We start from the raw sequence: 17,898 nt of genomic DNA on the forward strand, positions 1-17,898 counted from the left end.
CTCCAACTCAAAGAGCTGTGCAACCAGTACAGTATCATGGAGAGGAAAGCTCAAACCATGAAAGACTATATGCTGAAGCAACCCAAAACATGGTTAAAGTCAGACCATGTCAAAAGTTTCACAGAATTTATACTGCCAAAAGACATTGGAGAAGATGGTGGTTATGACAGCAAGGAAATGTGTGAGTAAAGACTTTACTGCTTGATTGTGCTAGCATTATTTCTTATGTTTTACACTTACAACAATTCCTCAGTACTGTTAGTAGATAAAATGTCTAATTTTCATGTTTATATTCAAGTCAAGCAAAGTTGTAGTCGCTGTAAATACCCTTTATGTTTTAAATTATGAGTTACATGTGTGTTCGTAACACTGGGTAAAAACTGATACCATTCTTACCAAGTCATTCTACCATTGAATTTTCAACCATATTTAATATTCTGTGTTCAATACAAGTTTACCACAACCCTGATATCACACGTACATCACGTAGACGTCTATTTGACGTACATCACGGAGTATGGCAAGCTGTTTTAGCCTAAAATATACTAAGCGTTAACTCATCGAAATTGCATTTTTAATAGTAACAATTCAGTTAGAGATCTCTATAATACAATTAATTACAGAGCTCTACAATTTAACTCTTACAAGTAAGAATTACAATTAGAGAGCTCTCTAAATCAATTTTTACTAGTAATAATTTGAATTAAAGAGCTCTCTAATTCAGTTTTTACTAGTAACAATTGCGATTGGAGAGTTCTCCATTTTAATTATTACTAATAAAAATGCAATTACAGAGCTCTATAATTACATTTTTACTAGTTAAAAAAAAACATGAAATATATGTTTGATAACAAAGCTCTGTAATTGAATTAAAGAGCTATCTAATTCAGTTCTAACTAGTAACAATTGAATTAGAGAGATCTCTAATCGTAATTTTTACAGGAAAAACTTGAATTAGAAACTTCTTTAATTGGAATTATTATTATTATTATTATTATTAATTATTATTACTAGTCAAAATTGATTTCGAGAGCTCTCTTATTGTAATTTTAATAGTAAGAATTCAATTGTACACCTCTTTAATTAAAAATGAATGGAAGTCATTGGAGACATGACTTGTAAAAATTGATTTGTAGAGCTCTCTAATTGGAATTGTTACTAGTAGGAATTAAATTATAGAGCTCTCTAAATTAATTGTTAATAGTAAATATGCAATTGCGACAAGTAACGCATAGTATACTTTAGGCTAAACCGGCTTGCCATACACGGAGACGTCTATTTGACCTTTGCATTTACATGTGCAAGATGTATTTTAAGAGTGTTTGCTTATCTACAATAGGTCTGTTGGACGTTTTCTATCAGATGTCAAATAGACGTCTAGATGTATTTACACTCTAAAAAATGCTGGGTTGTTTTAACCCAACGTTGGGTTAAATATGGACTAACCCAACTGTTGGGTTAAAGTTTTCAATAAAAAATTTTAACCCAACAGTTGGGTTAGTCCATATTTGACCCAATGTTGGGTTAAAACAACCGAAACAGCTGATAAGATTAGGAACTACACTTCCATTCCGGCGTAACAGTCAAGGAAGTTTGCTGCCGTAATATGGCCGAAGCAGGCGGAGTATCAGAAATGAGTTCCCAGCTAGTTTAGCATTTGTACATGTGCTGCGTGGTATTACTGCTCCTGCTTATTACGGCAGCAAACTTCCTTGACTATTACGCCGGAATGGGAGTGTAGTTCCTAATCTTATCAGCCTAGAAAATTGAAGCTTTGCATTTCCACTGGTCTTAGTACTCGATATAACTAAAGAAGAGTCAAGTTTTAAATAGGACAAATATCGAAACTCGTTGGTCATTTTTGAACGTGATGCTATTGGTCTAATAGGATTCAATGATCTATGCTAAGCTATGCTAAAAGTGATATCGCCAGAACAGGAGAACGGCTGAATGGATTTCAAAACGGTAAAACTCAACTTATTAACTCGGGGGGAGTTGGAGAATGAGCCTATTTCCAAAAAAAAGTGGAGTGTTCCTTTAAGCCACAAATTCTGTCAACTGAGATTCACTTGTATTGAACTTGGAATACTGTCAAGCCTGTCATGTCTTCCAGTAGTCCTTGGAAGGGAACACCCAAAACACAAACTGTACTCAGTGATATTTACACAACTCTTTGTACATCAAATAGAACTGTAGATAACTTTTAATAGCTTCCTGTTGTCATTCCTAATTAAAAAACTACTCTGACAAAGAAATACTAAGCATAGTACCATGGTAAAAATCAGCACAATAGTTACTTTTATGGATAAATTAGTATTCAACTGATCATTTGACCTGCAGTGTTGGAGGTTGAGAAAAACTTCATAGAAGCAGCAAAGAAAAATGATGTGGCGGGCATGAAGCTTCTTGGGAGAGGCGTTAATGTCAATGCCAAGAATGTGGTATGTCAATAAACTGCTCTCAGCTCACTTACACGTGTGTGATGAGTGTTTAAGAGCGAAATTTGTACAGTAGCAAATACAGGCGTGTTTGTTCACTGTCTCTGAGCAGTTCTTATGAATCTTGTCTCATGTCAGAACGGTCGACCTGCTCTTCATTACGCTGTGGCCTTCGGAAATGTGGAAGCTGTTGATCTGCTCCTTCGAAGGAGAGCCAAACTAGATTTACAAGATAAGGTATAAGATAATGTTTGCCGAGTCATTAATAATTGACGCTGTTTCCTCTATGATTGGCACGGCACTCATACTGTGTTTCTGCAGCACGGACTGACTGCTGTTCACTTAGCAGCATGGTTTGGGAGTTTGCAAATCCTCAAGTTACTTGTGCAAGCCGGAGCTGACCAATGCATTGAAAACATGGTGAGGTGTTCGCTTACTGTACAGTTAATTATTGATTTACATCATGGATTATTTTGCAGTTGATGTGGCATTTCCATCTAAATATCACATTAAATACTACTACACTATACTTATTTTTCATTCCCCAAATGATGAATTTCAAGTGTGTCAGAGAACTCAGAGAAAATATTTCTGACCACAATTGAGTATATATACAGTCAAGCCTAAAATTATTCATACCCCGAGCAAATTTGGACTTATAATTACTTCTATTCAACCATTTTTTTGTTTGTTTGTTTGTTTGTTTTTTTATTAGAAATGACACAGATGTCTCCCAGAAGATAATAAGACGATGTACAAGAGGCATCATTGTGGAAAAAATTATTACTCATCTTTTATTTACATTTGAACAAAAAGTGGGATGTCCAAAATTATTCATACCCTTCTCAATAATCAATAGAAAAGCCTTTATTGGCTATTACAGCAATCAAACGCTTCCTATAATTGCTGACCAGCTTTTTGCATGTCTCCACTGGTATTATTGTCCATTCATCTTTAGCGATGAGCTCCAACTCTTTCAGGTTGGAGGGTCTCCTTGCCATCACCCTGATCTTTAGCTCCTCCTGGCCAGCACAGGTGTCACTTTTGGCTTCCGATCACGTCCTCTAAGATTTTTCACAGTGTGGAACGTCTTATTTTTTTTTATAATTCTTTGCACTGTAGCCACTGGGACATTTAGATACGGTCTTATAGCCCTTTCCTGACTTGTGAGCAGCTACATTGTGCAGCTGCAGGTCCTCAGTGTCCTCCTTTGTTTTAGCCATGACTGTCCACAAACCAACAGCAGAAAGCTTGTTTTTCACTTGTTGAGTTGATTAAAGAAAAAATGTTCCCAATGAATCAGGGTAATTAGGATGCTTTAGAACAGCTTGGACTATTTGGAATGGTATAGAACTTTGGATTTCCCCATAGACTGTGACAGTTTGCAAAGGGTATGAATAATTTTGGACATGCTATTTTTTGTTCAAATGTAAATAAAATCTGAGATTTTTTTTTCCCACAATGATGCCTCTTGTACATCGTCTTATTATTTTTTTTTGGAAGAAGCCTGTGTCATTTCTGGTCAAAAAACTTGCTGGTTGAATAAAAGTAACTAAGTCAGAATTTGCCAGGGGTATGAATAATTTTGGGCTTGACTGTATATATACACTACCAGTCAAAAGTAAAAAATACAAAAAAAGTCTGACTCCAAGCTTTTGAATGGTAGCTTTGATCACAGGAATAAATTACATTTCAAAATGTATTCGAATAGAAAACAGTTATTTTCAGTAGTAAAAATATTTCACAATAGCAAGCAAGATTTATATAATGTAAATATTGCTATACATTTCAAAATTCCATTGAAAAGTGAGTGCCAACATGTAGTCATAAGGCTGACTATTTAAAACATAAATGTGAATCATTCTGTGTTCAGGAGGGTCTAAACATGATGCACTGTGCTGCCATGAACAATTACACTGATATTGTAGCGTACATTGTTGATGACCTGCAAATGGGAGAACTTGACAAAGAAGACCAAGTAAGGAAAGACCAGTTACAATAAAAGCAAAAATCAAAATAAATCAAACATAAATTTGCGCTTGTTTTTCTGTCAGTACGGTAACAGACCTTTTGGCCTGGCCGCAGCACACGGCTGTGTTCGCATGCTAGAGATGCTGATGGAGGAATCTTACAACATGGCCACCATGGAGGAAAATAAGGTTGATTTATTTTATGCTGCAGTTTGTAGATGTTTTTTACTTCACATAGAAGTACATGTAGCTGTAATGTAATTTTTCAGCAACGTCTGGTTTCTCTGGTTTGATTGACAGGCTGGAGACACACCTCTGCATCTGGCAGCCAAAAATGGTCAATCTCATGCCCTGCAGTTACTTCTAGACAACTTTGACATTCGTAATGAGGCCAACCAGGTAAAAATCTGTCTTTTTTGAAGGAACACTCCACTTTTTTTGGAAATAGGCTCATTCTCAAACTCCCCCTGAGTTAATAAGTTGATTTTTACCGTTTTGAAATCCATTCAGCCGTTCTCCTGTTTATATCACTTTTAGCATAGCTTAGCATAGATCATTGAATCCTATTAGACCAATAGCATCTTGTTCAAAAATGACCAACGAGTTTCGATATTTGTCCTATTTAAAACTTGACTCTTCTGTAGTTATATCGTGTACTAAGACCGGTGGAAATGCAAAGCTGCGAGTTTCTAGGCTGATAAGATTAGGAACTACACTTCCATTCCGGCGTAATAGTCAAGGAAGTTTGCATTTTATCAGAAATGAGTTCCCAGCTAGTTTAGCATTTGCACATGTGCTGCGTGGTATTACTGCTCCTGCTTCAGCCATATTACGGCAGCAAACTTCCTTGACTATTACGCTGGAATGGGATTGTAGTTCCTAATATTATCAGCCTAGAAAATTGAAGCTTTGCATTTCCACCGGTCTTAGTACACGATATAACTACAGGAAAGTCAAGTTTTAAATAGGACAAATATGGAAACTTGTTGGTCATTTTTGAACGTGATGCTACTGGTCTAATAGGATTCAATGATCTATGCTAAGCTATGCTAAAAGTGATATCGCCAGAACAGGAGAACAGCTGAATGGATTTCAAAACGGTAAAACTCAACTTATAAACTCGGGGGGAGTTGGAAAATGAGCCTATTTCCAAAAAAAGTGGAGTGTTCCTTTAATGTAACAGAAAATTCATGAGAATGACACATGCACTGATGTGATGTATTTACGGTGTGTGTAGGCAGGGCAGACCGCTCTGTTTCTGGCTGCAGATGGAGCTCATGAGGACTGTGTACAAACCCTGCTGGAGGCACAATGTGACCCAAACATCTTCACCTTAGTATGTACTGAGTATGCTCTCGTCTGAGAGTGTTCCCTACGATTAGTGAGAATGTTTTAACTATGAAGTATTAAACAAAATTCGGCATTCAGCATTGATTCTTAGAGAATGGTTACCTGTGATGACTTTCAGAGCAGAAGCAGTCCTCTGCATCCAGTCTGTGAGAGAGGTCTCTTTCCTATTGTTAAACTTCTTATCAATAATGGAGCCCAAATGAACGCTCAGAACCAGGTGAGAAACTTAAGCATTTATGGTCACGTTAAAAGAGAAGTTCACTTCCAGAATAAAAATGTCCTGATAATTTACTCATCCCAATGATCCAAGATCCAAGATGTTCATGTCTTTCTTTCTTAGGTCGCAAAGAAATTAATGTTTTTAAGGAAAACATTCCAGGATTTTTCTCCATATAGTGGACTTCAATAGTGGGCAATGGGTTGAAGGTTCAAATTGCAGTTTCAATGCAGGGCTCTACACAAACCCAGCAGAGGAATAATTGTGTTATCTAAAAGATATTTTCCTGGAATGTTTTCCTCAAAAACCTCGACTAAAGAATGCAAGAACACTAAAAAGTTCACCAGATTCAACTTAAAAACCTAAGTTAAGCAGCTGCCTTAAGTTTTTAAGTTAAATCAGCTTAAAAGTACAAGTCATTTTAACTTATAACAATAAAAATGAGTTGATATAACTTGTACGTTTAAATGACTTGAGTTGATTTAACTTAAAATCTTAAGGCAGCTGCTAAACTTACATTTTTAAGTTGAAACTGGTAAAAAAAATTTTACAGTGAATGGACAGCATGTGAGCACTTACCAATGTTAAAAAAAGGGATACAGTGAAATAAAGTTGTGGGATAGCTTTAATATATTTGTGACTGAGTGTGTTTATTCATAAACCCAAGTAATAAAAAATGAAAGATTAGTATTTCAAATAAAGGCAGTTTTAAAACTGAGTGAAAAAAGTGAAAACTGACAATTTATAAAATACATAACTGACGTTGTCGGATTCTATTTCCTGAGTCTTACATACCGAGTGTCCAATACTGAGCCTTTTAAAACACATCTTTTTCTTTTATGACATATAGCTATGAAAGAGAATGACATAAATATTAACTGATCATAAATGTAGGGGTGTAGCAAAAATCAGTCTCAGCCAATGGACTAAAACACAGACTGTTTCAGTAGTGACATGAAAATACAGGTCACTTTTTTTTGCATAAAATTCCATCATTTACAAACTAAGAAAACATCTTTAGTACATCTAAGATTTGAATACTTAAGTGCTTTTTAAATGTTTTTTGGTTGTGGGACAGCAGTTTGCACCAATTCAGTGGAATTGCCCATATAATCCATATTAAGCATAAATACACTAATGCTAGATTAAACCATTAAGATTGACTGACTGACTGACTGATTGTTTCAGCATTTGCACACTCCATTTCATCTAGCGGTGAAGAATTGTCACATTCCAGTAATCCACACCTTACTTGAGGCTGGCTGTGATCCAAACGTAAAGGATCATGTGCGTTATCTCTTATCATACATCATTTGTGCAAGGATATTTATCATTACATGCATGTATTTTAGTATTTTATTATTCATTCACCACATTTAGATGGGGCAGACTGCACTTCATATCGCCGCTGAGATGGGGAAGGTGGATGTGGTGGAGATGATTCTGAAAGCTGGGGTGGATCTGGAGATTCAGGACAGGGTGACAGAGCGTGTCTGACATTTTACACTGCCTGATAACAGTTTGAAAAGACCGTAGAGAAATAGAAGTTATTTTGGTACTTTTTTTCTTCCACAGCAAAATAAAACAGCTCTTGGAGTGGCGGCGAGAGGGAATATGGTGATTATTGTGGACATGATCATCAAAGCTGAGAGATATTTCAGATGGAAGCACAATTTTCAAATGGTAGGTTTTCAGATTTCCAATGTGGTTCAAAGTAGACCGTGAAGTAAATAGCATTGTGTTTTGTAAAGGAGTGGGAAGCACATTTTCCTCCCACCAAACGTCACAGTCTTCTATAACCTCAGTCATTTCCTATTAAACCCAGTGCAGGAGGTGTAATGCAATATTAAATCGTGTATAATTCCATTCAGAAAGGTCACCACAGCACATTTATTTGCACAAGGGTTGCATATGTCAAAAATGATCATTCTGAACAGCGAACATGGACTAATAATAATCATTGTGCTGTATATACCTATGATCATTTCAGCACATGGCTTCTGGCAAATCTGGCCTTTCTCAAAGTTGGGTGTTATTTGATTACCCTTTCAGACTAACACAGATGCCATTGAGAGCCTTCACAGCGAATCACCGCTGACATTTAAATTAGATCATTCCCCTGACACGAAGCCGGTGCGTGATATAATATGGGACCTCGCATACAAACACCTCAAGCGCAATGACTGGAAGAAGTTGGCGGAGTTCTGGGAGTTCACAGACGATCAGGTGGCTGCCATCGAGGAGCAGTGGACAGGTCAGACAAGACGCTTTATTACCATATACGTTCGAAGTCAAAAGTTTTCATACGCCTTGCAGAATCTGCAAAATGTTAATTATTTTACCAAAAGTAAGAGCGATCATACAAAATGCATGGTATTTTTTATTTAGTAGTACTGACCTGATTAAGATATTTCACATAAAAGAAGTTTTCATTTAGCCCACATGAGAAAATAATAGTTTAATTTATGAAAATGACCCCGTGCAAAAGTTTACATACACTTGATTCATAAAACTTTGTTACCTGAATCATCCACAGCTGTGTGTGTTTTTGTGTTGTTTAGTAATAGCTGTTCATGAGATCCCTTGTTTGTCCAGAACAGTTAAACTGTCCGCTGTCCTTCAGGTCCCACAGACTCTTCAGTTTTTCTGCCTTTTTGTGTATTTGAACCCTTTCTAACAATGACTGTATGATTTTGAGATTGATCTTTTCCGACTGTGGTATTCATATGTACAGAGAGACTCATATGCAACTATTACAGAAGGTTCAAATGCTTACTGATGCTTCAGAAGCATTAAGAATGATGCATTAAGAGCCAGGGGTGAAAACTTTTGAACAGTCTGAAGATCTGTAATTTTTTTTTTTTTTTTTTTCTTCATTTAATACTGCCCTTCAGAAGCTACTTACATGTTCCCCAGAAGACAAAACCAGTTAAACCCTGATCTTCAAATTCAAAAGTTTTCACCCCTGGCTCTTAAATGTGTTGTGCTTCTATCTGGAGCATCAGTGAGTGTTTGAACCTTTTGTAATAGTTGCATGAGTCCCTCAGTTGTCCTCAGTGTGAAAAGATGGATCTCAAAATCATACAATTATTGTCGGAAAGGGTTCAAACACACAACAATGCTGAAAAACCAAAGAATTTGTGGGACCTGAAGGATTTTCCTGAAGAACAGCAGGCAGTTTAACTGTTCAGGACTGTTACGGCTTCCTATGTTGGCTGATGTAATTGTCTAGGGATTTAGGAAGGTAACACAAAAAGCACAATAATAAAAGAAATCCCAAAGGGGATTTTTACCCGATTTCAGGAAGATAGTTTGTTACCAAAGTTATGTGGGGAGAAATAAAGAATCAAACGGAAACCAGTAATACTTTCACAATTTTAGTGAGAAATTATGTTTACCAAAATACAAATTTGGTCCATGTTATGAACGATACCTCAAAGAGGCAGAAAGTTCAGATATACAAAATATGTACACAATAAAGAGAAAGAATATATAGATAAACAAAAATAACCCAACAGTGTGAGACGTGAGCGGAGCTAAACCCAAAGAAATCAATAAAACAAAACCATTACTAACTCCAACCAATCAAATACTTTCTAAACAAAGAAAAGAATAAACAAAACAAATCTTCGGCCTAAACGCCAACTAACTACGCTCACTAAAACAAAAATACAAACAACAGCTTCCGCTCCTACCCTAATGTTTCTATACAAGCAAATTTCTACGTGCTGTATCATGTAGGTCACGTGACATACTAACCTCGTCTCAACACTATGAGTCAAAGAGGAATCCTGTTGTCGACTCTTCAAAAGAGCGAGAATCGAGTCACAACACAATCAGGCAACGAGTCAGAAGCAGCAAGATATAACAGGTGAAAATGGAAGTCAAACAATAATAGTAATTCAAAACCTCAATGGACATTCAAAGTCTCGGTGGACAGCGTGACAAACAAATGAGAGCTCCACAAAGGAAAACCGTGCTCTCCCGTCTTGCGTCACTTCCGAATCCTTAAAGCAGGCAGGCGTAACGGATTGGCTCAGAAGTAGGCGTTGTCCTCACGCAATAGGTGATCGATCCAGCAGTCATCCAATCCGGGACTCTGGCAGTGAGAACAAAGACCAATAGACACATGCAAATCTTTACGGGACGTAACACCCACCCCCTTAAAAACAAACATCCATGTTTGAAAAAAACCCATCAAGGATAAACCCAAAAAAAACAAAACATCTTTAAACCCGGGACAGGGCATCAGCTACAACATTGTCCATACCTCTTTTATACCTAATCTCAAGATTGTAGTTCTGGAAGATGAGGGACCATCTCATCAGTCTTTGATTCTGATTACACATACGTGAGATAAAAGTTAGTGGATTATGATCTGTAAAGGCAATTACAGGAAGAGTTGAAGAACCAACATACACCTCGAAATGAAAAAGCGCAAGTAACAAGGCTAAAGCTTCCTTTTCTATTGTAGAGTAGTTACGCTGACTTTTATTAAACTTTTTGGAAAAATAGCAAACAGGGTGATCGATTCCATCTTTTTCCTGTAACAGTACTGCACCAGCTCCTACATCACTGGCATCAACCTCCAACTTAAAAGCCACGTCAAAATTTGGTGCAGCCAACACAGGCTCGCTACACAACAGAGCTTTGATATTATCAAAAGCTTCCTGACATTTGGGTGACCATAAAAAACGTTCGGAAGGACTAAGAAGTGCAGTTAATGGAACAGCCACTGAAGAAAAGTTTCTACAAAAGCATCGATAATACCCGGCCATGCCCAGGAATCTACGTAGCTCACGTCTGGTCTTTGGCACAGGAAATTCATTAATAGCCGTAATCTTTGCTGTTAAAGGTCGTACCTGTCCTCCTCCTACCTGCTTACCCAAGTAGGTCACGGTTGCTTTACCGATCTCACATTTGGATAAATTTAAAGTCAGACAAGCTTTTTCTAGACGCTTAAAAACAGTTTCCAACGTCAATACGTGTTCAGCCCAACTCTGTGAATAGACAATCAAATCATCAAGATACGCATTAACACTAGGAACATCAGCAAGCACTAAATTGACCAGTCGCTGAAATGTAGCAGCGGCATTTCTTAATCCGAACGCCATTACATTATATTGCAGAAAGCAATCGGGAGTCACGAACGCTGAAATTTCAGATGCCCTATCGGTCAATGGGACTTGCCAATAACCTTTAAGTAGATCAAGTTTACTGACAAACTTTGCTGATCCCACGCTATCGACACAATCTTCCATTCTCGGCATTGGGTAACAATCGGGTATCGTTACTGTATTTACACGTCGATAATCAGTGCAAAAACGGTTAGTGCCATCAGACTTCTGCACTAATAAACACGGAGAACTCCAAGGACTAATACTAGGCGTTGCTAACCCCTTCTCCAACAGGTACTGAGTCTCTTGTTTCATTATGTTTCTTTTAACCGTGTTCACCCTATAAGGATGTTGTTTAATGGGCTGGGCATTATGAACCACGATATCATGTTTCAACACACTCGTTAGTGTAGGAGCATCACCTAAAATACAAAGAAATTTATTAAAAAGCCGGACAATATCCTGCTTTTGGTCCTCATCCAAATGACCCAGAACTTTAGACAAGTTCGCAAGAGTCTCAGAATTCGACAACCTGGCGGACAACAGCGATGTATCTACCTTCATCAATCCATCCAGGTCTACGTTCTCTGATTCTGTAGCTGGACTCACCTCACAAGCAACACCTACAGGCGAGGCCATATCACTCTTTTCCACTATGTTAAGGGATTCTACAGCTTCTCTAACAAAATAAGCTTTTAACATATTAATGTGACATACTCGCTTTTGACGCTTTCTATCAGGGGTACTAACTACATAATCTGTGTCACTGATTTTCTGCAAGATCTCATATGGCCCTGAGAATCGTGCGGATAAGGTGGAACCAGGAACAGGAAGCAAGACCAGGACTTGATCACCTACCGCAAATGATCTACTAACGGCATCTTTATCATAACGTGCCTTCATTTTCCCTTGAACCTTACACAAGGCTTCTTGAGCTAAGGTACAAGACTCGTGAAGTCTCTCTCGAAACTTACTTACATACTCTAGCACGTTTGTTTTCTTGTCATTCTCAATGCCCAACATTCTCTCTTTTAGTGCTTTCAAAGGCCCTCTCACTGTATGGCCAAAGACTAATTCTGCCGGGCTAAACCTCAGAGATTCCTGAATGGTTTCTCGGATTGAAAATAAAAGCAATGGTACCCCCTCATCCCACTCGTTTCCTGTCTCAATGCAATATTTCCTCAACATCGCTTTTAATGTCTGATGGAATCTCTCCAACATTCCCTGACTTTCCGGATGGTAAGCACTAGATATACGGTGCGTAATATTGAGTGTCTTAAAAACTTGTGAGCACAATTTAGAAAGAAAATTTGTTCCTTGATCGGACTGAACGACCTTTGGCAACCCAAACGTAGTAAAAAACTTTATCAAGGCTTTAACGACTGCCTTGGCTGTAATTTTACGCAGTGGAATAGCCTCTGGATATCTAGTAGCAGCACACATAATTGTGAATAAAAACTGGTTACCGGATTTAGACTTCGGTAGAGGCCCCACACAGTCTACTAACACGTGCTCAAAAGGTTCATTCAACACGGGAATCGGGATCAAAGGAGCAGGTGGAATCACCTGGTTAGGTTTACCAACATACTGACATATGTGACAAGTTTTACAGTACCGTGTTACATCGCGTTTAAGACCGTGCCAAAAGAAATGCTGAAGAATGCGGTTGTAGGTCTTAGTTATCCCTAAGTGTCCTGCTAACATGTGATCATGGGCTAGTGACAGGACCTGCGGACGAAAGATGGTAGGAACTACCACCTGATAAACAAAGTTCCACTCACTCTCCGTGGAATTACTTTTACGCCACTTTCGCATAAGTAATCCATCTTTAACAAAGAATGAAACATTATCGAATTCGGCATTCTCAGCCAGCTTAAAACATTTTGCCAACGAAGGATCATTATTTTGAGCTTCAATAAGTTTCTCACGTGTTACCGTCAATGATAAAGAGTTGATCCCTACCACTCCCTTAGCCTCCGTGTCACCAAACTCGATTACTGCAACGTCTCCAGATACCCCATCTGCACAAAGGAAAGAGTCAGATAAAGATATATCGTTTTGTTCTCTAGCTTGGGCACGGGTAACAGCGCATGCAGGAAACACATTAGGATATTTCTGGAACAGTTCATCTTCCTTAGGCTGGACCAGTGGGAAGTCAATTACTTCTAGCGAGGGTATTATTTTCTCACCAGCTAAATCATTTCCCAAAATAAACGACACCCCTTTCACGGGCAACACAGGTCGTACTCCTACCTCCACAAAATCTGTGACCAAATCAGATTGAAAATAAATACGGTGTATAGGCACCTTCATAACCTCCATACTGAAACTTTGAACTAACCTACTAGAACCAACAGAAGATTTCTCTGAAAAAGGCAAGACATCTGCGCATACGAACGATTGAGAAGCTCCTGTGTCGCGCAACACCTGCACCTCAACCTGGTCCTCCTTATTGCCGGTCAACGAGACAAACCCTTTAAACAGGAAAGGCAAGTAAGTGGGGTCGGGCAAACCTTCGCTTTGTTCCGCCCTCGAACTTTGTTTAATGGAGCTAACAAAACCCACCTCTTTTTTTGGAGAATGTTGTCTACGCTTCAACGATAGACAGTCTGCTATCACGTGTCCTGTTCTATGACAGTAAAAGCACTCTCGAGTCTCTTTAGACTTCTCACCATTTTGTCTAGGCAGTTGAACATTCACTGAAGACCTCGGTACAAAACTTTTTTCAGCACCTGCTGACTGAAAAACATTTTTGTGTGTAAGTACGAACTCGTCCGCTAACACTGCAGCTTGTGACAACTTTGTTACTTTTTGTTCATTCAAGTACAACACCATCCTCTCTGGAAGGCACTGCTTAAAATCCTCAAGCAACATAAGCTCTCTAAGTGAATTAAAATCGTCAGCTCTACTAGAGGTGCGCCATTTATCAAAAAGAATTGTCTTATCTCGTGCAAATTCCACAAAAGTTTGAGAAGCGCTTTTCTTACGATTACGAAAATGTTGCCTATATGCTTCTGGAACTAGCTCATAAGCTCTCAGTATGGCAAGTTTAACCACGTCATATTTCAGACCATCTTCTAAGGATAGGGTAGAGTACACTTCTAAAGCTTTTCCCATTAATTTACATTGAAGTAGTAGTGACCACACATCTTTAGGCCAACCCAAAGAAATAGCGATCCTCTCAAAAGCATTAAAATAACTATCCACCTCAGATTCTCTAAAATTCGGTACCAAAGCAATATGTTTGCCCACATCAAATGCAGGAGGACCAGAATTAACCGAATTATCACTCACCGACGAGGTGTTCCGCTGAACAGCGGGGACCGAAGTAACCTTAGCCGCCTCGATCTCCAACTTACGCAGCTGAACCTCTTTGTCGGCTTCAATTTCGAGCCTGCGGACTTCTAGACGAAGATCCAGTTCTGCTTGGCGGGCCTGCGCTCGCTCCTGAGCCTCCATACGGAGCCGCTCGATGCGCACCTTTATTTGCATCTCTCCTCTTGAACTGGGAGTACCTGGTGAAAAAGGTTCAAAAGGTGGTAAAACACCCCCGACATCAACCTCCGTCTCTGCCGCGGCCGTTTCTACCTCCTCTTTACCTAGCTCCATGCTCTCATGCCCCACGCCAGCAGGATCAGTCTCTTTGTCAACGCTAGGCTGTCTTAAAATCTTCAAATTGCAAAGCCGATCTAGCACCTCAGCTTTAATCTGTCTTTTTAACCATTGCTTTGCAACTGGAATCTTGAAGTGGGTAGCTATTAAAAGTAAGTCATCTTTTCTACATTCCTCAATTACCTCAAACGAGGGATTATCGAGAAAACTTTGCAAATTGAAAGCCATGAGCAAACTTATTATGACAACTTGTACTAACATACCTCATAATAAAACTCTGTACTCTACCCATCCACAAAGTCACGCTGTCCACCCCAATTGCGTTTGGCTCCGAATCATCCGTACACAATTTAATAATTAATACAGCAACAAAACAACTTCCATAATACGGTAATTGATTTTTGGGACGAGCCCCCAACTATGTTACGGCTTCCTATGTTGGCTGATGTAATTGTCTAGGGATTTAGGAAGGTAACACAAAAAGCACAATAATAAAAGAAATCCCAAAGGGGATTTTTACCCGATTTCAGGAAGATAGTTTGTTACCAAAGTTATGTGGGGAGAAATAAAGAATCAAACGGAAACCAGTAATACTTTCACAATTTTAGTGAGAAATTATGTTTACCAAAATACAAATTTGGTCCATGTTATGAACGATACCTCAAAGAGGCAGAAAGTTCAGATATACAAAATATGTACACAATAAAGAGAAAGAATATATAGATAAACAAAAATAACCCAACAGTGTGAGACGTGAGCGGAGCTAAACCCAAAGAAATCAATAAAACAAAACCATTACTAACTCCAACCAATCAAATACTTTCTAAACAAAGAAAAGAATAAACAAAACAAATCTTCGGCCTAAACGCCAACTAACTACGCTCACTAAAACAAAAATACAAACAACAGCTTCCGCTCCTACCCTAATGTTTCTATACAAGCAAATTTCTACGTGCTGTATCATGTAGGTCACGTGACATACTAACCTCGTCTCAACACTATGAGTCAAAGAGGAATCCTGTTGTCGACTCTTCAAAAGAGCGAGAATCGAGTCACAACACAATCAGGCAACGAGTCAGAAGCAGCAAGATATAACAGGTGAAAATGGAAGTCAAACAATAATAGTAATTCAAAACCTCAATGGACATTCAAAGTCTCGGTGGACAGCGTGACAAACAAATGAGAGCTCCACAAAGGAAAACCGTGCTCTCCCGTCTTGCGTCACTTCCGAATCCTTAAAGCAGGCAGGCGTAACGGATTGGCTCAGAAGTAGGCGTTGTCCTCACGCAATAGGTGATCGATCCAGCAGTCATCCAATCCGGGACTCTGGCAGTGAGAACAAAGACCAATAGACACATGCAAATCTTTACGGGACGTAACAAGGACAAACAACTATCACTAAACAAAAAAAAAAAAAACAAAAAAAAAAAAGCTGTGGATCATTCAGGTAACAACACAGTACTAAGAATCAAGTGTATGTAAACTTTTGAACAGGGTCATTTTTATAAACTCAGCTATTATTTTATCTTGTGGACTATATGTAAACAGCTTTTAATATCTTATTCAGGTCAGTACTAAATTAAAAAAAAAAAAAGCATGCATTTTTTATGATCCCTCTTAATTTGTTAAAATAATTAACATTTTGCAGATTCTGCAAGGTGTATGTATACTTTTGACTGTATTTACATTCAGAAAAACCTCAAAGTAAACCCCAAACAGGAAGTTCAGCAGCCCCAATAGGTGATGTTAAATAACAACGGAAGGTATAGGGTTAATAATTTTATTCTAAAATGTGTACTACTAATCAAAATTTTGGGGTTAGTAAGATTTATTTTTTGGGGTAACATTTTAAGATAAGTTTCATTAGTTAACTATATTAGCTAATATGAACTAAGAATGAACAATACTTCTACAGCATTTATTAATCTTAGTTAATATTAATTTTTAACATTTACTTATGCGTTATTCACATCAAAAGTTGTGCTTGTTAACATTGCATTGTGCATTAACATGAACTATGAATGACTATTAACAAAGATTAATAAATATTATAATAAATGTATTTGTCGTTGTTTGTTCATGTTAGTTAATAGATTAACTAATGGGACCTTATTGTAAAATGTTACCATTTTTAAAAAGAAAGTTTTGTTGTTTATTTTTTAAAGATTCAATCATAGATTTTTACATAGCATAACATTAGAATGATTTTTGAAGGATCATGTGACACTGAAGACTCTAATGGCTGCTGAAAATTCAGTTTGTCATCACAGGAACAGGTTACTTTTTAAAATATAATAAAATAGAAAACAATTATTCCAAATTGCAATAATATTTTACATTTTTGCTGCATTTATGACCAAATAAACTCTATAGGAGCCCCAAACTTTTAAACAGTAATGTATTTATTAATGAAAATAAATGTATTTACAAATTAAAAAAAACTTTTGACTAGCATGCATATATTGATTCCTTTACTATTAATTGATACTTATGATTTTGGTCAAATTATGATTTCAAAATTCCATTGGAAGAAAGCTAATCTTAGATTTATAAAGCATACAAATCTATGAAATATGTTACAGCTAAATCTGAATCAGTGACTCTAAGACCCTTGTACTAGGTCCTAACAGTTTCCAAGAGCATGGGAACAGAATGCTTCTGATCTGGCTTCATGGAATCATGATTGAAGGAAGCAGCCCATCCAAAGGCCTGTATGAGGGACTGCTTTCTGCTGGGATTACAAAGATTGCTGGTAGGATATATTTCCACAATTTTGTTATCTTCACAGTATGCACTGCAGTGATCTTTGTTTGTGGATATCCTGAGAGATGCATTGCTAATACAACATGGCTTTCACAGTCTTTTATAATCTCCCTACAATAAAATTAGCAGGAAGAAATACTGTGAAATCTCATTCTTTACGTTTTTTCTCATTCCCAGAAAAAATAAGAATGGAAGGAACAAATGCTGACACACGGAAATGCACAGTTTCGTAAAGGTGCTACAGAAAAATAAAAGACTGCTATGAACTAAAAACAGCACTTTAATTTCTAATTAACACACACGAAGATCCAGCAATTAACTTTTAGTACCACCTGTGGATTAAGGTACAGTACAAACTAATACAGTAGCTGACTGATCTGAAACAACGAATCAGAAAATTTTCCCAGATTTTGATTATGGCTTTGTGAAAC

The 17,898-nt window shown here is 37.7% G+C and overlaps 1 protein-coding gene across 1 annotated transcript; it reads left to right on the plus strand.

Annotated features, from left to right (window-relative positions):
• The first annotated feature begins 15 nt into the window (after positions 1-15).
• On the plus strand, positions 16-17,780 carry ankdd1b (ankyrin repeat and death domain containing 1B). The gene is made up of 15 exons (XM_073840201.1): positions 16-181; positions 2,341-2,441; positions 2,577-2,675; positions 2,760-2,858; positions 4,312-4,416; positions 4,493-4,597; positions 4,709-4,807; positions 5,646-5,744; positions 5,877-5,975; positions 7,164-7,262; positions 7,356-7,454; positions 7,551-7,658; positions 8,028-8,229; positions 17,325-17,456; positions 17,645-17,780. Exons 1-15 carry the CDS (start codon positions 37-39, stop codon positions 17,698-17,700), a joined length of 1,647 nt encoding a protein of 548 aa, XP_073696302.1. The 5' UTR covers positions 16-36; the 3' UTR covers positions 17,701-17,780.
• Positions 17,781-17,898: the final 118 nt, after the last annotated feature.

Source organism: Garra rufa, chromosome 5, assembly GCF_049309525.1.
Source record: "Garra rufa chromosome 5, GarRuf1.0, whole genome shotgun sequence".
Lineage (NCBI taxonomy): Eukaryota > Metazoa > Chordata > Actinopteri > Cypriniformes > Cyprinidae > Garra > Garra rufa.